The sequence below is a fragment of the Mastigoproctus giganteus genome, chromosome 2 (genome assembly GCF_048544385.1).
Source record: "Mastigoproctus giganteus isolate SK-2022 chromosome 2, ASM4854438v1, whole genome shotgun sequence".
Taxonomy (NCBI): Eukaryota; Metazoa; Arthropoda; class Arachnida; order Uropygi; family Thelyphonidae; genus Mastigoproctus; species Mastigoproctus giganteus.
In genome coordinates this window covers 171,291,033-171,316,857 of record NC_143576.1, presented here as the reverse complement: position 1 = coordinate 171,316,857, position 25,825 = coordinate 171,291,033, and the positions used below count along the sequence as shown (strand labels likewise).

The following is a 25,825-nucleotide window of genomic DNA, read 5'->3' as shown; positions in this document are numbered from 1 at the left end:
AAAATACAGTTTTAAAATGTTTCTGTCTCTGTATATTTTTATATAAATGTATGCTGAATAATATATACAGGATATCCCAAAAGTTGCACACCCTATAGCAAAATAATAAAATTTCTACTTTTTTTTTCTTGTTTCAGATCTAATTTCATAAGGATGGAAAGAAAACTATCATAAGGAAAGCATTTCCATATTGTGTAGATATGCGGGATTCTCATAACTCTGATTAAAGAAATTTAATCAGATGTGTTAGGAGAAGCATATCAGTGCCACAATCATCATAAGATAAATTGACCATTTCAGACAGCTGGAAATGTCAATGACTCCCCCCAGTAGCAGTATACAGAGAAGAGCCACTAATGAAGAAAATACAAAAGCTGCACTTGGACAAGTTGCACTTTCTTCATTAGTGCTTGGACAAATTCCAGAATTCAAAGAGATCCAAGAAGAAGCCATCAAAACAATGTAAAACCAGTTGCAGCAGTGTTCTGTCACATTCCAGCAAGTAACAAAATCCAAGCATATAAGATTCACTTTGTATAAGAGCTTCACAGAAATCATATGGACCACAGATACAATTCTATGATTGGTTTCTGCAAGATGAACATCATTCAATATTGTTTAGGGATAATAGGTCATGCCAACAGGCACAACTCGAGATAGTGGGCAGATAAACAATCGACATGGACTGAAGCAAAATACATAAAGATGAGTAATGGTGTGGGTAGGGATTTAGGGCAAGGAGCTGGGGGGAACCCTACTTTTCCAACAATACTGTGATAACTGAAATATATCTGACCAAGCTGCAAGAGTTCCCGATGCCTTTTGTTGATGATATTATCTTATTAAAATCCATGGCTGTATTCTTCTAGCAGGAATGCCATTGCCATATTTTACACTTGACATCCAACAGTATCTTCACAAAAAAAATTTCCTAATAAATGTATTAGATATAAAAATCTATTGTGTATCAAGGCCACCCAAAAATGACTACAGAACTATAGCAGAATATTATGTCCAAATAAACAAAGATCAGTGAAGATATGTTACTAAAGGTTAAAGGAACACATATATGTCTCAGTTCCAATCACAGTAATATCCATTTCCAAATCAAAGAACTTCACTCTATTCATTTTGCTTCAAATTCCAGATTAGGAATTAAAATCTTTTTACTCCAAGCTGTCAAAATTCTGTTACCTCTATCATTCTCCCAGTTCCACAAATCATTCAAAACTTTTTGACATCTCCTTTGAAATCAGACATTCTCCAATCTAAATATCCTAATAGTAAGGTAATTTTCTTTGTTAATGTTAACAACTTCAGCTGGCTTCAATTTTCTAGTTACATGGAACCAGCTAGCTAAGAAGTTGGGACTTTTGGGATTTACAGAACTTGTTCATTTACTGGCCATAATGCACAACAATTCTAACCACACAACCAACAAACAATTGTTTTCACCACCAATGACCCATTAAAGTACAAAATCAATATTAGTGGTTCTCCATGCACCTCAAATCTCATCTTCAGTGGACTCTCTCTCTCCCCCCCCACTTCCTCCTCCCTCCATGACCATTTTCAGTCATCTGTCATTTGGAATTACAAGAATGCAAAAATGTAATAACCTTTATGGTTTGTATTCCTCTTTTCCTTAGTTAGATTACTATTTAAATCTTATTCTAACAGTTGCTCATATCATGCAAATGAAATTATTCTTTTAAGGATTAAATCTTTTCTTCCACTGAAATCTTATTCATTATTTAATCTTGGTTTTCCAATAAATGTGCTAAGGCCATTCAAGATAGGAATGTAGCACACACGGCAACTGGTTTGTATCCAAATCTCCAGCTTTGCTTCTGCCTATAATAAAGCTTGCAACAACTGAAAAATTAATCAATCCAAACTCAATATTCAACAGTCTTAAGAGCAAAAAACCTTTTTCTTGTCCAAATGGTAGTAGAGCAATCTGGTATCTTGATAAAACTATTGGCCACATCTGTCCATCTATACACCCACTTCTCTTAAATCCTGATGGTTCTTTGCATCCTCAGCTAAAGTTAAAGCTAACTTACTAGCATCCTACTTTCTTCTAACTTGTATTGATAATTTTAATAAACCACCTCCCACCACACATCACTCAATGCTGCTCGTAGTCTTCTGACAAAAGGATGCCAGACAAATTCTGAACAAATTTGATGCAAAAAAAAAGCTCCAAGTCCCGATGGCATTTCTCCACTTGTTGGAAAGAAATAAGAAAGTGTGATGTGGTGACCACATCACACTTTCTTATTCAACTGTTTTTTTTTTTTTTCCTAAAAAGAGTGAAAAATTTTGCATTCCAATTATTGTCCTGTAGCACTTAATAAAACCTTCCATCTGATTAATGATTGTAACGTATGGATTCCATCAGTGTCAGCCAACTGTAGATATACTAGCATGTTATTCATCCCTCAACAAATTCTAAGGACATATTCAGCAAAACTCAAGCATTTTTTCTTGAGATTTCTAGGGCATTTGATCATGTTTAGTATAATGGTCTTATGGATATCCATAAGATATGCAAACTGGATATCTTATGGATATCCAGTTTGGGTATCCAACTGTTCTCTATGGCCATTCAATTTGAGTGATATAGATGGTTGTCTTCTAATTTCTCAGCTAATGCTGGTGTCCCCCAGGGTCCAGTTCTTTCTCCCATTCTTTTCCTATTGTATATTAATGACCTTCTTCCACTTACTGGAAACCTATCCATAGTTTTGCTGATGATAGCACATTGCATTCCACTTTCCAGTTTGAGAAACCTTGCCTGCACAAACAGTTTCAATTTTTCAAACATCCACTACCAATTCCTTAAATGCTGATATCCAGGTAATTCTCCAGTGGGGCTAAGAAAACTTAGTTAACTTCAATTCTTCTAAAATTCAGCCCTGTCTTATTTCTTACAAAAAAAAAAAAAAAAAAACCATCTACTGATCCTATGCCCATTTTCAATTTCCAAATAAGATTGCTACTAGAGATTATCCTGACTTATAATTTCTCTTGGCTTAAGAACATCAGAAATATTCCCTCATCTGCAAAAAGAAATTTTTTTTTCATTCTCACTGTTGATGTTACCTTTCTTTTGAAAAACTATTCACTCTGTAAAATCTTAAACTTCCAGACTCCATTCAAAGGAGGACAATCGGGTTAATTATTGACCTATCTCTTGTGAAGTCTTCCCACTCTCTCTCCATATCAAAAAACATTGTTTTGCTGTATGCCTTATCTATAGATATTTCCATTGGTACTGATTTTCTGGATTGGCATCTGTAATTCTCCCACTCTCTACCAAACCAGTCTGAACATGTGCCACAACCAGTCAGCATTCAATTACTGTCCAACTCTAAATACCATAAAATTAAATCTTTCCTCATTTATCCCTTCTATTTTTGTTTTCTGGAACAACCTTCCTTTACACATATTTTAAAAAAATTGCAATCTAAAGAAATTGAAGTCTAATGTCAAAAAAGTATCTTCTGTCTTCTCAGCATTCAACCCATGCATGATACTAAATACCATACCTCCTCTGTTTAAAGTTTCTATAAATAAAAAAAAATAAAAAAAAAGTATCCTCAGAACCAGAAAATATTTAAAAGTAAATTGTAAAATATTTGAAAATCATCTATAATTCAGAATATGAACAAGTGCACTGACACAATCATTATCAAGTCATTACATTTCACCATGGTGTTCAATTTTTGAGACGCCCTGTATATAAAAATGTTCTTTAATAAGAACAGCATGCTTACTGACAGCAAATCAAACTGAAGGCAGAACCATGCAATTAAATTCCGCATAGCAGACATAAATTTTGTAATCCTACCTTTCCAATCCGGAAGCTGTGATTGATGTATCCAGGGAAGAAGAAGAAGAAAGGCATGAAAAGTGGCAAAGAAAGATATCAACAAGAGAACATTGAAAGAAATATTCCCATCCATATCAATACTGTCAATGTACCCCCAACAAACACTTTAAATGTTACAGGAAACTATATTTAACTCTCCAGGCAGCAGTATTTTCACATTATGGCAAAAATTAGGTATTCATTTTATTAATTGAAGTCTTTATAATATATCATGTTAGCAATCATTTGCCATTTATTTATATGGATAAATCATTTCCATGCTAATAAATCAGTCAATATACATTGAGAAACTAGGATTCACAGTTCAAAACAGTTAAAAAAAAAGAACACGAACCCATAAAATGATAAAAATGCACCATATTTTACAAAAAGATGCTATATTGTCAAATCAAAGGATGAGTGACTGGAGTGTTAATTATAATTTTTATATACAACCCCTCTACAGAAAAAGTAGGTTTTAAATGCTCATCATATTAACAATAAAATTATTGCACTTTGAAGATAAATGTGCTTCACATTATAAGTAACTTATTTTCAAAAAGGGTAATGTTCATTTGTTTTAGGCATTAAAATTGCATCCACAAGAAATCCCCTCAGAATTCTTAGTATTAGTACTGAAATGAAAAGGAAAAAAAGAAAGCTTATGTAACAATCTGCTGTCAAAAAGGGAAAAAAAAAAAAAAAAAAAATATATATATATATATATATATATATATGATTTCTGTTTGCTGAGGTGTATTATAATGTATGCTGATATTTCTCTACCGAACTCAGTATTCAGAAACAATTAAGTGCCATGTTACCAGCATCATTTGAAGACAATCCATTGTTAATTATACTTTTGCTAATTATAACCTTAAATATATATTTGTTATTGACTACAAATTATAATCTATAATTTATAACCACCTTGTATTATAGCATTATCTATACATTTGGATATTTTTTTTAATGCAACATTAACAACACCTTTGCATGAACAATGCAAAAAAACAAAGTTCATGTAGCATCTGTTGTCAAAAGGAGGAAAAAAAAAAAAAAAATGACCACCTTTTGGTCAAATATGCATTGAGATTCCTCTACCACCTAGATTCAGTAATTGAGAAGCACTTGCTAACTGGCATGTTACTAGTGTTCTTTGAAGACGATGAAACATGGCAATCAAGCATTAGGAAATGACATTGCATAATTTTTCATGAAATTTTTTCTCTCAAAATAATCACTTTTATACCACAAGAGTTTCTAAAAGTTAATTTATTTAGCCTTATTGACTAAATGTACTATACAATTACAAAATGTTTTGGGAACCCATCATCAGACCATACTTGGCTGTACTGTTAACAGCCTCCTGTGTTGCAGAATAACAGAATGAAGGAGACTCAGTACAGCCAAGTATGGTCTGATGATACGTTCCAGCAAGGTTTACATTTACTGGGTAAGGTTAAATAAATTAACTTTTAAAAAAACCATGTGGTATAAAAGTGGTTATTTAGGGGGAGAAAAAAATCAGATGTTAAGTTAATGATGCTAACATTTGAGTGGATATAAAAACGTGCAAAGTTTGTCTGAGCAGGCATGTGTGCGTACACTGCTGTGAGAAGTAACAACTGAAGTTTAACCTTGGCAAATGCAAAGTACTGCATATGGGTAGAAGTAACCCCAGAGAAACGTACCAACTGTGTGGTACTACACTTAAGGTGGTAGAAAACGAAAAAGACCTGGGAGTAATTGTGCAGTTAGATATGATTTTTTTTTTTTTTTTTTTTGGTAGTTGTTGGCGCATAGGCTTCTATGGCCATAATGCACTTCCCAAGGTTTTTGCAGTACTTTGATCCAACCCGAGGCGGGAATCGAACCCGCGACCTTTGGGTTGCCAGGCAGGCACTTTACCCACCCGGCTAGCCCGGTCGGCAGTTAGATATGAAGTTTTCTGAGTAATGCAGAGAGGTTGCCAGGGCAGGTCATGGGGATTTTCAATGATATATAGGAATTTTGCTAGCAGGGAAAAGAAGGTGATTGTTCCTCTGTACAAGACAATGGTCAGGCCACACCTTGAGTACTGCGTACAGGTCTGGAGGCCTCATTTTAGGAAGGATGTAGATTTGCTCGAGCGTGTACAGAGAGGGGCAACAAGATTGGTGAGGGGAATGAAGGGGTGCTCTTACGAAGAGAGGCTTAAGTTCTGAAAACTGCAGCGGCTGGAGGCTAGGCACCTGCACAGTGATTTGATTGAGGTGTGTATAAGGTCTTGAATGGGTTGAGCATGCTGAATTCTGATGGGATTCTTCCACTTAGCATTAGCATTAGTAGAGGCATATGATGCAAGAAAGCAAGCTTATTCAGCATCAGCCAAAAAAAAAAAAAAACACCACACCCATTTCACCCCTCCGTTTGTTCGAAATACCTGTCCAGTTGAGCCTTAAATTTGTTTAGGCTATAAACTTCAACAACAAATGATGGAAGTTGGTTCCACCAACCAACCACCCGCTGGCCAAAGGCAAATTTCCGCACATCTATCCGACATCCGTCCTTCCTCAATTTGAATTTATGCCCACTGAGGTGATTATTCTGAGCAAGAGGAAGAATCCCATTGGCATTGAGCATGCTAAAACCATTCAAAGCCTTATACACCTCTATCAGATCACCTCGCCGGTGCCTAGTCTCCAGACTCTGTAATTTGCAAAACTTAAGCCTTTCTTCGTAAGAGCAACCCTTTGTTCCATTCACTAATCTTGTTGCCCTTCTCTGTACCCGTTCCAGCAGCTCTACATCCTTCTTGAAATGAGGCTTCCAGAACTGTATACAGTACTCAAGATGTGGCCTAACCATTGCCTTATACAAGGGAATAATCACCTCCTTATCCCTGCTAGAAAAATTCCTGTATATCATTGACAAGACACCATGAGCTACTCTTGCAGCTCGTCTGCACTGCTCAGAGAACTTCATATCTGCCTGCACAATTACCCCCGGGTCCTTTTCATTCTCCACCACTGTCAGTGTAGTACCGCAGAGTTGATTCCCTTTTTGATACGTTGCTCTGGGGTTACTGTTTCCCATATGTAGTACTTTACATTTGTCAATGTTAAACTTCATTTGCCACCTCTCAGCCCATCTGTTCAACCTTTTCAGATCCTGTTGCAGCAGCATAGCATCAGTAGTGTCCTTAACAACCCTGCCAACCTTTGTATCATCTGCAAACTTGAACATTAAACTTGATATACCATCATCAATATCATTCATAAACACCGAAAACAACAACGGACCCAACACTGAACCCTGAGGAACTCCACTAATAACATTAGTCCAAGTTGAGCAGTGTCCATTGATTACCACTCTCTGTCTTCTGCCACTCAACCATCCCTTTATCCATAGCAGCAATTTGCCTCCAATGCCACACTGCTCCAATTTGTGCAGCAGTCTTCCATGTGTAACAGTATCAAAAGCCTTTCTAAGATCCAAATATATAATATCAAAGTTATTCCCTGCATCCAGTTCTTTTGTGACTACATCATAGTATCCAATCAAATTGGTCAGGCAAGACCTGCCCTTAACAAAACCATGCTGCGTCTCAGCTATAACTGAATTCTTGTCTAGATGATCCTGCAGTGCTTCTTTAACCAGTGCCTCCATTAATTTTCCTGGAACAGAAGTTAAACTAACAGGTCTATAATTACTTGTGTCAGCCTTTGATCCTCCTTTGTGAATTGGGGTTACATTTGCACATCTCCAGTCTATGGGTACCTCCCCTGAGTCCAAAGAAGCTCTCATAATTATGGCTAGGGATTTGCTTACTTCCTTTGCTGCCTCCTTTAATATAACTGGCTAGATCCCATCCACCCCAAGTGCCTTTTTTGTTTATCCTCAACAATCTCTCCTCCACTTTCCTCTCAGTTATTACAAAATCATCTAGCTCACTGCCAATGTCTACTTTACCTACGTCATTCTCCGTCCTGAATAACTCCTCATGCGTGAATGTAGATGCAAAATACTCGTTTAGATTGTTAGCCACCTAAGCAGGATCCTCAACTGTTGAACTATCAATATCCAGTGGACCAATCTGATTCATCCCTTTCCTTCTTGAGTTTAAATAGGTAAAGAACTCTTTTTGTTTTTCTTTGCATCATTTGCCAAAGATTTTTCGTAGTCTGCCTTTGCCTGCCTAATCTCCTTCGTGACTTGGTTACAGACCAACTTATATCTATCATAGGCTTCCATGTCGCCCATTAATTTGTATGTATTCCATGCATTTTTCTTCTCTGCCACATGTCTCATTAGTTCATCTGACATCCATTTAGGCCTAAACCTTGAACAATATTTCTTAACAAGATTAGTTCCTTGAATGCTTTCCATTTTCAGTTTGCTGTTGGTAACATCATCAGTTGGTCCCACTGTATAGAATTTAAATACATAGTCGCCTTTACGAAAACAAAAACCCTTCCCTTTACCTCTGATGGTAGTTACCTCCTTGAGTAAATCCCACTTCAACACACTGTGATCACTGCCACCTAGTGGTTCATTTATCTGCAGATTCTTAATGCATGAAGAATCACTACTGATAATCAGATCAAGAGTATTGCTCCCTCTTGTTGCCTCACGAACATGCTGATGTAGAAAACAATCATCCAATAAATCCACAAAAGCCTGGCTAGTGTGTGTGACCAACCCACACATTCCAGTCAATATCTGGGAAATTAAAATCCCCCATTATAAGACTCTCTGATTTACTGGCCCACTCCATTTCCCTGTACAATATCTTATTACACCCATCAGAGTCATTAGGCCTATAGCACACTCCTACTCTCAATTTTGATTTCCCTATGCTTATGTCACACCAAACTGACTCGACACTGCCCTGTCCATCGATGTCGACTGGCTTCACTTCCTTGGATTTTATGTGTTAGCATTAGCATTAGTAGAGGCATTTGATGCAAGAAAGCAAGCTTATGCAGCATCAGCCAAAAAAAAAAAAAAAAAAAAAACCACTTCCACTTCACCCCTCTGTTCGTTCAAAATACCTGTCCAGCTGAGCCTTAAACTTATTTAGGCTATCAACCTCCACCACAAGGGATGGAAGTCTGTTCCACCAACCAACCACTCGCTGGCTAAAGGCAAATTTCCGCACGTCTATCCTACATCTGTCTTTCCTCAATTTGAATTTATGCCCTCTCAGGTGATTATTCTGAGCGAGAGGAAGAATCCCATCAGCATTGAGCATGCTTAAACCATTCAAGGCTTTATACACCTCTATCAGATCACCTCGCTGGTGCCTAGTCTCCAGACACTGTAATTTGCAAAACTTAAGCCTTTCTTCGTAAGAGCACCCCTTTGTTCCATTCACTAATCTTGTTGCCCTTCTCTGTACTCGTTCCAGCAGCTCTACATCCTTCTTGAAATGAGGCCTCCAGACCTGTATACAGTACTCTAGGTGTGGCCTGACCATCGCCTTATACAATGGAATAATCACCTCCTTATCCCTGCTGGAAAAATTCCTGTATATCATTGACAATACTCCATGAGCTACTCTTGCAGCCCGTCTGCACTGCTCAGGGAACTTCATATCTGCCTGCACAACCACCCCCAAGTCCCTTTCATTCTCTACCACTGTCAGTGTTGTACCATAGAGTTGATACGTTGCTCTGGGGTTGCTGTTTCCCATGTGTAGTACTTTACATTTGTCAATGTTAAACTTCATTTGCCACCTCTCAGCCCATCTGCTCAACCTTTCCAGATCCTGTTGCAGAAGCATAGTGTCAGTAGTGTCCTTGACAACCCTGCCAACCTTTGTATCGTCTGCAAACTTGGACATTAATCCCGATATACCATCATCAATATCATTTATAAATACAGAAAACAATAATGGACCCAACACTGAGCCCTGAGGGACTCCACTAATAACATCAGTCCACGATGAGCAGTGTCCATTGATTACCACTCTCTGTCTTCTCCCCCTCAACCACCCCTTTATCCATAGCAGCAATTTGCCTCCAATGTCACACTGCTCCAATTTGTGTAGCAGTCTTCCATGTGCAACAGTATCAAAAGCCTTTCTAAGATCCAAGTATATAATATCAAAGTTATTCCCTGCATCCAGTTCTTTTGTGACTGCATCATAGTATCCAATCAAGTTGGTCAGGCAAGACTTCCCCTTAACAAAACCATGCTGTGTCTGAGCTATAACTGAAGTCTTGTCTAAATGATCCTGCAGTGCGTCTTTAACCAGTGCCTCCATTAATTTTCCTGGAACAGAAGTCAAGCTCACAGGTCTATAATTACTTGTGTCAGCCTTTGATCCTCCTTTGTGAATTGGGGTCACATTTGCACATTTCCAGTCTATGGGTACCTCCCCTGAGTCCAAGGAAGCTCTCATAATTATGGCTAAGGGTTTGCTTTCTTCCTTTGCTGCCTCCTTTAATATAACTGGATAGATCCCATCCACCCCGGGTGCCTTTCTTGTGTTTATCTTCAACAGTTTCTCCTCCACTTTACTCCCAGTTATTTCAAGATTCTGTAACTTACTGCTAGAGTTGAATACACCTCTGGCATTCCCCTCGCTGAATAACTCCTCATGTGTGAATGTCGATGTAAAATATTCATTTAGTTTGTTAGCCACCTGAGCAGGATCATCAACACTTGACCCATCAATATCAAGTGGACCAATCTGATTCATCCCTTTCCTTCTAGAGTTTACATAAGTAAAGAACTCTTTGCTGTTTTTCTTTGCATCCCTTGCCAAGGATTTCTCGTAATCTGCCTTCGCCTGCCTAACCTCCTTTGTAACTTGGTTGCATATCAACTTGTATCTATCATAGGCTTCTGTGTCATGTGTTAATTTGTAAGTATCCCATGCATTTTTCTTCTCTGCCATATGCCTCATTAGTTCATCTGACATCCATTTTGGCCTAAACCTTGAACAATATTTCTTAGTTGGTATGTAAAGCCTAGTAGCTTCCAAGATAAGTTCTTTGAATGCTTCCCATTTTGAATTTGCTGTTGGTAACATCATCAGTTGGTCCCACTGTATAGAATTTAAATACTGTCTCAGTCCATCGTAGTCGCCTTTACGGAAGCAATAACCCTTCCCTTTACCCCTAATGGTAGTTACCTCTTTGAGTAAATCCCACTTCAGCACACTGTGATCACTGCCACCTAGTGGTTCGTTTATCTGCAGATTCTTAATGCATGAAGAATCACTGCTGATAATCAAATCAAGAGTATTACTCCCTCTAGTTGCCTCCCGAACATGCTGATGTAGAAAACAATCATCCAATAAATCCACAAAAGCCCTGCTAGTGTGTGAGTATCCAGCCCCCAAATTCCAGTCAATATCTGGGAAATTAAAATCTCCCATTATAAGACACTCTGATTTACTGGCCCACTCTATTTCCCTGTACAGTTCCTTATTATACTCATCAGAGTCATTAGGCCTATAGCACACTCCTACTCTCAATTTTGATCTCCCAATGCTTATGTCACACCAAACTGACTCCACACTGCACTGTCCAGCGATGTCGACTGGCTTCACTTCCTTGGTTTTTATGTGTTTCTTAACTAATAGCATAACACCTCCCCCCTTCCTATCCTGTCTATCCTTTCTGTAGGCGTTGTACTCCCCAAATTGCAGTTCCGCATCCCTTATATCTGTGTGACACCACGTCTCTGATATCCCAACAATATCTGCCTTCGATGTTTTGAGCAATACCTCAAATTCATCAAATTTATTTACTAAACTCCTAGCATTGGTGTACACGCAAGTATACCTGCACCTGTTTCTATTCTTAGCTACCCTAACACAACCCATGTGTGTACTTGTACCACAATGGCTCCCAGCAGTCTCTGAAATACCATGCATCTTGTTTTTCAGGCTTCTGCTCATTCTAATAGAAGCAGTGCAAGAATCTCTTTCACCTCTGCCAGTGGCTACTGTCAATCTATTGGTCTTTGTCTCCCCCCAAGCTAGCAGTTTTCCGACCCACCTAACACTGCCTCGATAGCATCAGCAAATATTCTTGCACCCTTTCTATTTAAGTGTATCCCATCCCTGTAGAAGCAATCTCTCCTGTTAACAAGTACTTGTGTTTCTTAACTAATAGCATAACCCCTCCTCCCCTCCTGTCTTGTCTATCCTTTCCATACACATTGTATTCCCCAAATTCCAGTTCCGCATTCCTTATATCTGTGTGACACCACATCTCTGATATCCCAACAATATCTGCCTCTGATGTTTTGAGCAATACCTCAAATTCATCAAATTTATTTACCAAACTCCTAGCATTGGTGTACACGCAAGTATGCATGCACCTGTTTCTATTCTTAGCTACCCTAACACAACCCATGTGTTTACTTGTACCGCAATGACTCCCAGTCAGACTGCTGGGAGTCATTGACTCCCAGCAGTCTCTGAAATATCCTGCATCTTGTTTTTCAGGCTTCTGCTCATTTCAATAGAAGCAGTGCAAGAATCACTTCCACCTCTGCCAGTGGCTACTGTTAATCTATTAGTCCTTGTACTCCCCCCCCCCAACTAGCAGTTTTCCGACCCACCTAACACTGCCTCGACAGCATCAGCAAAAATTCTTGCACCCTTTCTATTTAAGTGTATTCCATCCCTGTAGAAGCAGTCTCTCCTGGTAACAAGTACAGACCACGCTGAAAAAAATTCTACCCCTTGAGCCTTGGACAATCCCTCCAGGGCCGAATTGATCGACAAGGCTCTCATCATATACTCCCTCCCATCCTGTCTGGGCAGTATTGCAGACACTTTCAAATTCAACTCTAATTCACGGCTTTTTTTCAACAGTGACCTGTACTTGCTAAGTAATTCCGCCGGTCTCCTACTCTTAATATCATTAGTGCCAACGTGTACAACTATATCACCTTTTGTGCCCTTAAAAGATGATATCCGCTCTACAACGTCATCAACCTTTGCCCCTGGCAGACATACCCTGGTCCTATTCCACCTATCCTTTTTACAAAGCATGTTCCCAGTTTCCCTGACAATAGAGTCACCAACAACTACTAGTTCCTGTGGGACCAGCGCATTCTGCACTTGTTCAGATTATGAACCTAAGGGGACATAAATTCAAATTAAGGAAAAACAGATGTAGAATAGATGTGCGGAAATTTGCCTTTAGCCAGCGGGTGGTTAATTGCTGGAACAAACTTCCATCTGTCGTTGTGGAAGTTGATAGGTTAAATAAATTTGAGGAGGAACTGGACAAACATTTAGAGGGAATGGTTGTGTGAAATTTTTTTTTTCTTCTTTTTTTTTGGCTGATGCTGCATAAGCTCATACACTTGCTTTCTTGCATCATATGCCACTACGAACTACTACATTTTAATTATATTTTCATTATTATTATCCTTAATTACAAGTAATTAATTACAAATTATAATTTGGAATTCATAATTGATTTGAAAGCATTATCTACACTGTTGCAATATTCTGTATTATTGCATTAATTATATTTATTTTAAACATTTTTACTCTAATTACTTGGTATTTCATATATATTTTAGGTGGTCTGATTTATATTTATGTCTGTGTATATTGAGATTTAAGAAACAGCCTAAGTGCAATGATCATGTGGGTCTGCTGGCCAACTGAATTCCTTTTCACAAAACATTAATAGTTAATAAAATAACAAAAAATTCACTAGTTACCTTAACTTTAATAAAAAAGCACAAAAAATGACTATCTCTAGCAAAGGTTGAGACAATTTGATAGCCTTCATGAAACTATGCACGTGTGACATAATGGCTGAAAGAATGAACACAGAAAAGTTAACCACAGGCTATTTATGTTTTATATAAAACTACACATATTATGAAGGTTAGAATCCTGATTTGACTATTGCCATAAGTCAATCTATAATTTGCACTTGTTTCAATAGGTAAGATTTACATCCATTATTGTGAGCCACAAGCCATAAAAATAATTTATTACTCATGTTATCTTACGTAATTATCATATTACTCATATAACATTACTCATCTTTAGACAAATTCGAAGAAAAACGTTTCATGAAACTCAAGCAATTGCTGTTAACATTTCTAAGGCAGTTGATCATGTTTAGCATAAAGGTCTTTTGAGCAAGTTACCATCTTCAAGATTGCTGAATGTTTTAAAATTTAGGTAAACAGTTTTTTCTCTGACCACTCATTATGAGTGATGACAGACAGCTGTCTTTTAACTTCTAAACTAATGCTGAAGTCCCCCATGGAACTTTTTATAATTATTCTAGTAATTAACAACATTTTGACTTTCTGAAATCCAGTCTAAACCCTTTCCCCTATAATTTGAATTAATGGTCCCTTGTTGTGGAATCATTTATAAGAGTGAAAATTTGACACTCATTCATTTTACTTTCACCTCTCACAGGCTTATACACCTCAATCAAGCCTCCTCTATGATGCCCAGTTTCCAAGTTTTTGCCCACATATTCGAAGTCTTTCCTCATATAAATCCCGTTTTGTTGATATTTAGATCCTTTCAAGAAGTCCATTGTCTTTTTTTGATACAGTCCTTACTTGAACACAGTATTCAGTGTGGTCTTACAATTACCTTATACAGTGGGATTATGACTTTCCATCTCTACAAGCTAATGTTCGATAAATCATCAATAGGACACTACAGGCATCCTTGCCTACTGTTTGCACTGCTCGGAGAACTTCATGTCTGACCATATCTCTCCCAAATACCTTTCTGCCTCTGCTATCTTTAGTTCAACCAAACCAAGTGCTTAAGTTATTTTAGGATTGCCATTTCCCGAAGTGTCAGACCATGCATTTTGCTCGGAGAGAAAAATGCATGGTTTTACACTTGTCACAAAATAGTTGTTGCTTTTTTGACCATCCCGAGTCTATCTGTCCTGAAGCAGCTCTGCTTGGCACTAATCATTAACTACTCTACCAATCTGTAAATTTTTATGTCATGCCATATATACAGTAAACCCCCGCTATTCGCAGGGGTTATGTTCCTGAGAAAGTCGCAAATACTGAGTTATGGCTCCCATAGTACATAGTAATAAAGGGGTTCCGTTCCAAAGTATGAAATACATAAGAAAAACTAGTCTAAAATTTTGTCTACGTATGTATTATATGTACCTTCATAATATGACTATGTACATAGACAGTACATAGTGAAATGCAAGCATATGGCATCGAAATGAAAATAAGAAACAATTTAACATTAAATGTAATTAGCATTAGCATTAGCATTAGTAGAGGCATCTGATGCAAGAAAGCAAGCTTATGCAGCATCAGCCAAAAAAAAAAAAAAAAAAAAGTAACATAAATAAATAAAAATAACCACTTCCACTTCACCCCTCTGTTCGTTCGAAATACCTGTCCAGCTGAGCCTTAAACTTATTTAGGCTATCAACTTCCACGACAAGGGATGGAAGTCTGTTCCACCCACCAACCACCCGCTGGCTAAAGGCAAATTTCCGCACATCTATCCTACATCTGTCTTTCCTCAATTTGAATTTATGCCCTCTCAGGTGATTTTTCTGAGCTAGAGGAAGAATCCCATCAGCATTGAGCATGCTCAAACCATTCAAGGCTTTGTACACCTCTATCAGATCACCCCGCTGGTGCCTAGTTTCCAGACACTGTAATTTGCAAAACTTAAGCCTTTCTTCGTAAGAGAACCCCTTTGTCCCATTCACCAATCTAGTTGCCCTTCTCTGTACTCGTTCCAGCAGCTCTACATCCTTCCTGAAATGAGGCCTCCAGGCCTGTATACAGTACTCTAGGTGTGGCCTGACCATTGCCTTATACAAGGGAATAATCACCTCCTTATCCCTGCTAGAAAAATTTCTATATATCATTGACAATACACCATGAGCTACTCTTGCAGCTCGTCTGCACTGCTCAGAGAACTTCATATCTGCCTGCACCACCACCCCCAGGTCCCTTTCATTCTCTACCACTGTCAGTGTAGTACCACAGAGTTGATACGTTGCTCTGGGGTTGCTGTTTCCCATATGTAGTACTTTACATTTGTCAATGTTAAACTTCATTTGCCACCTCGAAGCCCATCTGCTCAACCTTTCCAAATCCTGTTCCAAATATTTATTAGAAATTTCAAACAAATCTTTCAAACCAGCGCTTTTGCTTGCTAGCAAAAAAAAAAAACCATCACGCCAGTGCTATCACTAGTTTCACTAAAGTGTTGATAAAGGAGTTTTGCCTTTTCGCGAATGATGAGTGAACTTAACGGAATTTTATTTTGAGTTCGGTCTTCTATCCACAGATTTAAAGCCTTTTCCATTTTTTCTAATTTAACATCACGAGTTACAGAGCAAATTTTTTTAAGCAATTAGCGCGTTTTCACGGACACTACGGCAGATTTTTTCTTCCGATTTTTTGATTGATCGTACCGTTGACTCATTGATTTTATGTTTTGCCACTGAGGAGACAATTTCACCATTAGAAATTTTGTCTAATAACTCAATTTTATTCGCTAATGTCATCATCTTTGATATTTTCACATTTCTCTTTTTATTCGCAGCCATATTTTTGTAGGGGTTAGAAAGAACTTGTCCACAATAAAGTCACTTTCTTCCGTTAATACACTCGAAAAAGTCTGTTTTACACTGCAAAACGGTAGATATATCATTTTTGTAAGCATATCAATTTATAAATTGATAAATTTATTCAATTTATAAACATATAAATTAAAAGCAAATGACGAAACCTTCCATGACAAACGCATAACACATACTGAACAAGGATTAGCGAGAAACATCCACGCTCGCGTTTTTGTTTCCCCCTCTCCCCCCACCCACTGAGCGCTGTTTTGACCGGGAAAGATAATTTTAGCCACGCTCATGTTTTTTATGGCGGAAAATATTCACGGCGCTTTAAAATTCACATTTTTTTAGGTTTCATTTTATATTAAATCGGCGATCGCGAATACGCGAAACCACGAATAGCGGGGGTTTACTGTACTTTCATCAATGTCATTTAAGAAAGTCCAAAACAACAGCAGTCCCAGTACTACTCCTTGAGGAATCCCACTTTTTACATTAACTCAATAGGAAGCATAACCATTAATCACAATATTCTGCCTCATGCTCTGTAGCCATTATACGATCCACCTAAGGATTTTCCCTGTAATTCCAACATGTTCCAGCTTATGCAATAACATCTTACATGGAACTGAGTCAGACGTTTTTTAGCTGAAATCCAGGTACATATATTTGAAATTATTTCTTACACCCAGCCCAAGTCTGATTCCTTCAAAACAGTTAACCAGATTAGTTAAACAATTTTCTCTTTGCATAACCATGCTGTTCTTTTTTCAAAATTCAATTTTTATATAAATGATCTTATACTGCACTTTTGATCATTTCCTCCATGATTTTCCCTGCCACTGAAGTCAGGCAAACCAGTCAATAATTATCCACTTTATTCTTAGAGCTATCTATGTGTTGATATCAAGGCGTCTACCCAGCTTCAAAATTATAGGGTACATGCCATCAGCTCTGGGAACCTTACTTTCCTTTAGCCTTGAAAGTTTTTCTAATAAATAATCTATTTATTAGAAAGTTCAATATCACTAATTGCATGTTTCCCAGCATTCCTTGCACAGTTTCTCCTTGTCATAACAGGTCAGTCTTCTGTAAATATCAATACAAAATACCTGTTGAATTCATCTGCAACTTCAGCTGGATTATCTAAAATTTTCCTGCACTAATTACACAAGGTCTGATTTGATTCATTCGTCTCTTCTTTGTATTAATATAAGTGTAAAAAGTCCTTATCCTTAGTCTTTGCTCTCTTTGATTTCTAATACTCTGCTTTTTCCAGCCTAAACATTTCTGTGGTACAATTACAATTTGTCGGTGTTATAGGCTTAAATGTATATAATTTTTATCACTCTGAACTTTTCTGTGTCATCTTCACGAAATCCAAGTATATGATGTATTTGCCCTCCCTCTACAATCAGTCCAAATAATAGATGTCACATTGTGCCTTAAACAGTCAGTTTCCTTTTTTAAAAATTAAAATCCATGCCTTTACTAATATCTTCCAACTAACGACTGTGTGATCACTACCTGGTTCCTGCACTATAAGGTCTATGATGTCATCTGTTTCATCATTTTCATCTGATTCAGTGACATTTGTTTTTTGGGCAAGCACCCATTTCTTCAGTGACACAAATTCTTCTAGTAATGCACCAATTTTTAATTTGTAACTGGTACACTCCTTATATCAGGTGCAAAGAAAAGAATCATCAGTTCAGCTTGGTTTGTCTATTAGACCAAACTTAGAATACATGCCACAGGCTGCTCATGAATCACACCAGAAATGTCCAAAGCCATTTCCATATGAGCCACATGTCCTTGGACAATGCATTGAAAATGTATCTCGTAACAATCATTATTTAGGTAAAATTTGAACTTAAGATGGATTACAAAGTATAGTTAAATTTACAATAAACTACAGAAATTAAATTAACAATTTATTACAGAAATCACACTTTTACCAAAACTTTATCCACTAGTGGAGTTGGATCAATCAAATGAATACTGGTAATTTGAACTGATTGAACTGCTTATAATTGCACACCTAATCTCAGGAGGCAGAAGCAGAGAATGGGGGGAATAGTTGGTATCTCACATATTGAAGGTAAGGCTCAGAAGTCAAACATCAGACAATGCAAAACATACCAAAAGCAGTAAATCTTTTCCAGAAAAGTTTGCAGAGGGAAGTAGTTTTTTAACTGTTTATTTTTCAAGGAAATGAAGGATGAATTCTAGTGACGTGTAAGATCTCACTCTGATATGCTAAACAATATCCAGGGGTGGCCAACACTTTTTTATGCAGCATGCCAAGTAATCATGTTGAAAGAGCATCACATGCCATCATAAGTTATCAGAATCAATATATCCCTCTCCCCACCACTGGTCTGTGCCATATAATCATACTGAAAGTGCATTTAATACAGGTTAATGAGTAAATATTTGAAGTTCTTAAATGTCTTACATGAGTTAAGTTAATGCTAAAAAAGAGATAAATATGAACTAGTCCTTCCATGTTGAAATCCAGGTTATAATTTTTAGTAATAAAAGTGAGAGTGTATATTCATTTCATTTTTTAATAAAGTGTATATTCATTTCTGACTTTTTTACATTTTTTTTTTTTTTTTTTGCATCGACAGGCATTCTGCTAACAAGGTTTGCATATAGTACACATGCTGTAAGGTTGGGCACCCTGCAATACATAGTGTTATTTTATATATAAAAAAAAAAAAAAAAATCACTGTCTACACCAAATATACAACCAGACCATATATATATAATGCAGGGGAATTTTATGCAATAATTTTTGGGAAAAAGTGCATCAGCAAAGGTAAAGAAAGCCTGCACGAGAAGCACGCAAAAGTTCGAAAAAATGGAATTTGTATTGTTGCTCGCTCGGTAAACACACAGTGGGTGTTATCGGTCAATAGTAGAAATTGATTCCCATGGGAGATTGAAACCCTCCCGAAGTGGAGGGGGTAACCTGACCTTTTTTCTTTAGAATCACCGGTGGACTAGTGGATAAATTGTTTATTAAGAAAAATAAAAAAGGCAAAGGAAGCCCACATGAGAAGCACGGCAATTTTCGAAAAAGTTTACCAGTGAAACTATGTCACGAACACTTTTTATGACGCCAGAACTTCTCCAGTATGACTCTGTTCGTGATTCAATTAGTTAATTCAATTAGTGATTCTAAAGAAAAAAGGTCAGGTTACCTCCCCCTCCACTTTCGGGAGGGTTTCAAGCTCCCGTGGGATTCAACTTCTACTCCAGACCGATAACACCCACTGTCTGTTTACCGAGTGAGCAACAATACAAATGCCGTTACGGCAAAGTACTTTTAGTGGTAAATTTCATCGAACTTTCGCGTGCTTCTCATGCAGGCTTTCTTTATCTTAGCCAGTGCATCTTATGGTCCAGAAAATATGGTAAATTTTAAGTAATTTTACTGATATTTGCTTTGTGCAAATTTTGAATCATCCTGGAGTATGAACTAGCAATACACTTTTCTGAAACTCAACCTATTGATTCTTAATCATCTGAATTTCTTCTTGAAACATACATTGATTTTATTAATCAATTTTTATTTTAATAGTTATATTAATAGCTAACATAACATCATTAACAAAATAACTAAAATTCACTAGAAGAAACATCACGAAAATCGAACTTAATGTTGAAGACTTTGAGGATCCAGTATTAAGCCTCAGCATAGGTCTAACAGAAGAGGGACTATTGAATGCCCCACAGCAGAGGCATAATTGGCAACAAATCTCACAGATAAATCAAAATACTTTCTAATAATCTCCTTTTCTGATACCTGGATGAGATCATTTCAACTTTCATCACCCACCAAGTAAAGCCTTCCTAACTGCAGAAATTGTTCCGAAACAACAATTTGGAATATATATATATATATATATATATATATATATATAAAAAAAGACTCTCCTTATAAATGTAATCACAACACATCTGTTAATTATGACTCCATCAATAGATACAGAAACTGGGAATGTATTGGGTGCAAGAGAAAATCAAATGTATTTGGTTTTGATAGAATTTATTTTAAGACCAAACCTGTTCCAGGCATCCTCTGCAATACTAAAAAATTTAACCCTTTGTAGTCCAATGCCACATCTCACGCATTGTCATAAAATTTCTTTTCCAGTCCAATGTCACATCAGATGCACCTTTTTGTTTTGCCAGTTACATAGCTTGTTTTCTCACTTTTGTGGTGTAATTATTAACTCCCTTCTATTTATACTTCACATAAATAATTTAATGAACTAATTGAATGGTTACATTCAACTGTTAACAGTTGGCAGCTGTAGCTTTTTCTTCATTTTAAATGTTCACTGTGTGTTTACCCTCTGCCAGTTGTTGTTTTTGGTTTTTAGGAGCATTAGTAACTAAGGCCATATTGCTCTGGGAATATGCGGTGGTCATTCCCTTGACCTTTCCGCATCCTCCGTATTTAGTGGTGACGGGCTCGAACCCCGGTCTAATCAAGAAGCGTGTGCTCCTTCCCACCTGGCTACGGAGGCGCCTCCCTCTGCCAGAAACAGAGTTTAGTCAAGTTATAACTTTCCAATTCAGAATTTGATTTACTTTTGTCCAATAGTGAGGATGATGTAATTTTCAATCCTGACAATATATCTTATATCTTGCAGCAGTGATGAAGAAATTGATGATGACTTGTCAACTAATGCTGGTACAAAAAATTGGAGACCAAGCAAGGTAAATGATGTTTCATTCAAATTTTTCCCTTTACTGTTTCGAACTGTAGATTTCATTTGAGAAATTCAAGTATTCCAAAAACTGAACTTGAATATTTTCAGCTGTTTTTTTTTTTTTTTTACCAATTCTATGTTTGAAGAAATTTTAAATAAAACAAATATTTTTATGCCAACAAAATTCTTTCAAACAAGTTACTTCCTGATTGTTCCACATGGGGTGACTAGGTTTCGGTTTCAATAAATGAACTAAAGGCTTTAGTTCATTTATTTGAATTTTCTTGTTTTGCTCCCAAAAAATTCAAATAAGAAGAAAGACTGTAGTGACAGAAGGATTAGCAGTGGAAGAAAACAAACAGTGTGTATTGTGAGACATGCTCCAGAAAACTGGGATTGCATCCTAATGATCATGAATGTTTCAAGAATTACCACACATTAAAATCATATAAATAACAAATATTTAAAATGTCAAACTTTTTTTAATGTTTTATCAATCATTTATATAATAACTCATGTAAACTCAAAAATAATGTTTGAGCTTATATTCAGTATTCATATTTTCCATTTTCATGCTGGATTGGAACAGGAAGACAACAGCAATAATGCTAGACTACAAAGGGTTAATTATCAGCAGCCACAAACATGCAGAAGTCATCTACATAAGCAGTAAGTTTGGATTAGCCATCAAGAGAGGAATTAGAATAACAGCAAATAAGAAAAAAGCCGAGCGAGCCCCACCTTGAGGCAAGCCAACAGAGACAGAATGAATGAATGATCCAAGTTTGTGAATTAAAGAATCCCAATTTACAACTTAACAAATCAATTCTAAGAAAGCCAACAAGGATCCACTAATTAAATAATAATTGTTTAAGAGCAAATAACTGCTTTACCTGGATGGAGTTAAATGCCACAAATATTAGGTTTTAACTCTGGATATCAATGGCAATGGTAGTATAATTGCTCCCTTGCATGCACTGAACTCCATTAAAATAGCCCGAGCCTGGTCCGCCCTGTTTTTGTCTAATTTTTAACCCTAACTTTAAAGTTGCTCCCCCCCCCCCGAAGAAAACTAATAATTTCCATAATTTCTACTCAATTTACAAAATTGAAACTCTCAATATACATAAACAGAAGTATATTCTTTGATTTCCTACCTTTAGCGCTCAGCAAAAACTATTAATTCACTCTAAAACAGCAAAAATATACGATCACATTTCAATTTATTAAATTTTGATGTCGGCAAAACAAGATCCAAGAGCTTTGAAAATAAAACGCATTACAGCATCAGTTCAAAAATTTGCGCGTCAGCTCAGCGCCTCTGGCTAAAATGAATCAACAACACGCGGAGAGATAATTGACTGGCCAAGCTTACGTCATTAGCGTTACCAAGGTGATCCAAGGAGAAAATAAAAAAGTAAACAACTTTCTGGAAAACAAACAGTTGAACATCATTACTTGCAAACACTAATTTGCATGGCTCTCACAACAGTTGCTTTACTGCTTTTCGTAATTGTTATACGAAAGAATTGCAACAAATTGGTTTTGAAGAACAAAAATATCTTCTTTCTTTTCTTCAGTATGTATTGTATCTACTAACAAAAAAATATCAAAGAAATTCATCTATTGGAAGCTATACTGGAAACGGAAGAAAAATAAAAACTGTCATAAAACTGATCACCACAAAGCGCATTTCATAATAAAAAAAAAAAAAAAAAAAAAAAGTTCGCTTTATTGTAATTGTTTCTAGAGGACTAAATTGGAACAGCAGTTTCATGGATGTATATTTGATCTTCTTACGAACTTTCAAGAAAATATTTCTATTCATAGCTGCGTTATAAACTTCGAAAACAAACAAGGAACTTCACATGCATCTCACCTGGTGTACAAACGGGGGAAAAAAAAAAAAAAAAAATGCGCTGCTAGTAACAGATTGCGAGAACAATCCGTTACTCTTAGTGAGGGATTGGGAAATTGTAATTATTATTGAATACTTCAATATTTCCTTGATATGCATTTGATATCATCAAAAAATTTCAAGAGAAAAATTGAATTTTCATTATCACACAACGCCCAAAAAATTCACCATAAAATGTCATGTTTCAATGCTTGAATTCCATTCTGACTTTATTACAGCTGCAACTGTAATAAAGTCAGCTCGCTTGCACTGACAGAGTAGCTGTTCACCGAATGAAGAAAAACAGGGTTCATTTCCCTGAAAGTTCCAATTCCCTTATTTCACTTGGGGGAAAAAAAACTCCTTAAGGGAGGGAGTCCACTCTTTCTAGTCCGACCCGAGAGAGAGAGAGAGAGAGAGAGAGAGAGAGAGAGAGAGAGAGAGAGAGAGAAATAAAAATACCCTTTTGGTGGGGAGAAGGCCAAGAGGTCAAAGGTCCAGAATGCTAACCTTCATTTGTTTTATTTATTATTATTTAAAATTTATTATTATTTATTTATTTATTTTATTTTATTATTATTTTTTTTCTTGTGTTGTTCTAGAATCCATCCTGGATTGGGGCTTCCCTGGGCCGGGATAGTGTTTCTCCTCTTTTCCCCTTCCCTCTCTTCATCTTATACAGTAAACCCCCTTTCCTGAGAAATGTCGCGATTACCAAAAACGCGAATACTGAGTTATGGCTCCCACAGTAATAAAGGGGTTCCGTTCCAAAGTATGAAATATATAAGAAAAACTAGTCTAAAATTTTGTCTATGTATGTATTATATGTACCTTCATAATATGACTATGCACATAGACAGTACATAGTGAAATGCAAGCATATGGCATTGAAATGAAAATAAGAAACAATTTAATATTAAATGTAATATTTATTAGAAATTTCAAATCTTTCAAACCAGCGCCTTTGCTGGCTAAAAAAAACTTATCCCGCCAGTGCTGTCACCAGTTTCGCTAAGGTGTTGATAAAGGAGTTTTGCCTTTTCACAAACAATCAGTGAACTTAACGGAATTTTATTTTGAGTTCGATCTTCTATCCACAGATTTAAAGCCTTTTCCATTTTTTCTAATTTAACATCACGAGTTACAGAGCAAATTTTTGAAGCAATTAGTGCGTTTTCACGGACACTACAGCAGATTTTTTCTTCCGATTTTTTGATTGATCGTACCCTTGACTCATTGATTTTATAATGTTTTGCCACTGAGGAGACACTTTCACCATTAGAAATTTTGTCTAATAACTCAGTTTTATTCGTAATGTCATCACCTTCTTTCATATTTCTCTTGTTATTCGTAGCCATATTTTTGTACGGGTTAGAAAGAACTTGTCCATGATAAAGTCACTTTCTTCCATTAACACACTCGAAAAAGTCTGTTTTACACTGCAAAACGGTAGATTTATCACTTTTGTAAGCATATCAATTTATAAATTTATTCAGTTTTTAAGCATTTAAATTAAAAGCAAACGACGAAAACTTCCACGGCAAGCGCATAACACATACTGAACAAGGATTAGCGAGAAACATTCACGCTCGCGATTTTGTCACCCCTCTCCCCCACCCACTGAGCGCTGTTTTGACCGAGAAAGATAATTTTAGCCACTCCCATGTTTTTTTATGGCGGAAAATATTCACGGCACTTTAAAATTCACATTTTTTTTAGGTTTCATTTTATATTAAATCAGCGACCGCGAATAGGCGAAACCGCGAATACAGATACTGCGAATAGCGGGGGTTTACTGTACAAGTTTTTCTTTCCTCCCTGGGAAACTAGTTCCCCAGGGAGGAGGGCGTGCAGATAGTAGGGGAGACCTTGCCCTCCTTGCTAAGGACGAGTACCTGGAGGCAGTCGTCCAGGTGATCACTGCTTCCAGGTAGCCAAAATGCCCAAATACAACATCACAATACAGAACACACACATAAGCTCACAAACAGTTTTTCTTTCCTGTCACTTTCTCCCATGCGGGATGAAAAATTTTTTTCTCTCTCTCTCTTACCTTCCTTTTCATCTGTCTTCATCCAACATGGGATATTCCTAAGCGGGATGATTTTTTTTTTTTTTTTTTTCACGACACACACACACACTGGCATTACCCTGACAATGCGTAAAAACTGAACAGAGCAACGAGGCCGAGATGAACTTTTGTTCTAGGAGCCGTCCAGACAAAAACGCAAAATAAAAAAAGAAAATAAATAATAATAATAAAAAAACAGCACTGCAGCTCTAGCTTCACCCTAGGATGCCGAAACTGCAATTGTTTTAGAGAACAATATTTTGGATTATAGTTCTGTTACAATATTTTGCTTCGTTTCTTTATATTATTGCTGTAGCAAACGATATCGGTGTGCATGACATTTCATCACAGATGCTGGAGTTCTAATTAGTCAGTTCATCCTAGGATGCGGAAGTACTAATTAGTCAGTTCATCCTAGGATGCAGAAGTACTAATTAGTCCGATTTTGGTCTGGTGCTCATTTGATAAAAAATCTAGAATAATTCCTCTGGAAATATTAGCTAGTGAACTGCATTATAAATTTCAAACATCGCTGTATTGCTTATCCTTTGAGTGACCGTATGTTTTTGCCTTGTACAATTGTTTTATTGTGGACACACTTTCTTCCAGTCAGTAAAATCATTATTATACCTATAAAGTAATTCATTGTTGGGGGAACCGTTTTTGCTCCTAATTGATGTAGCACTTTCGAATTTCACA

The 25,825-nt window shown here is 36.8% G+C and overlaps 1 protein-coding gene across 1 annotated transcript in view; it reads right to left on the bottom strand.

Moving 5' to 3' along the window:
• Positions 1-3,705: 3,705 nt before the first annotated feature.
• LOC150089748 (uncharacterized) overlaps positions 3,706-25,825 on the bottom strand; it is a 148,805-nt gene continuing 126,685 nt past the window's right edge. Inside the window, exons 9-10 of the mRNA XM_090390088.1 lie at positions 3,857-3,872; positions 3,706-3,741 (exon numbers count right to left, since the gene is read on the bottom strand). Of these exons, the coding sequence (XP_090246214.1) occupies positions 3,706-3,741; positions 3,857-3,872 (52 nt within the window). The remainder of the gene's footprint in view (positions 3,742-3,856; positions 3,873-25,825) is intronic.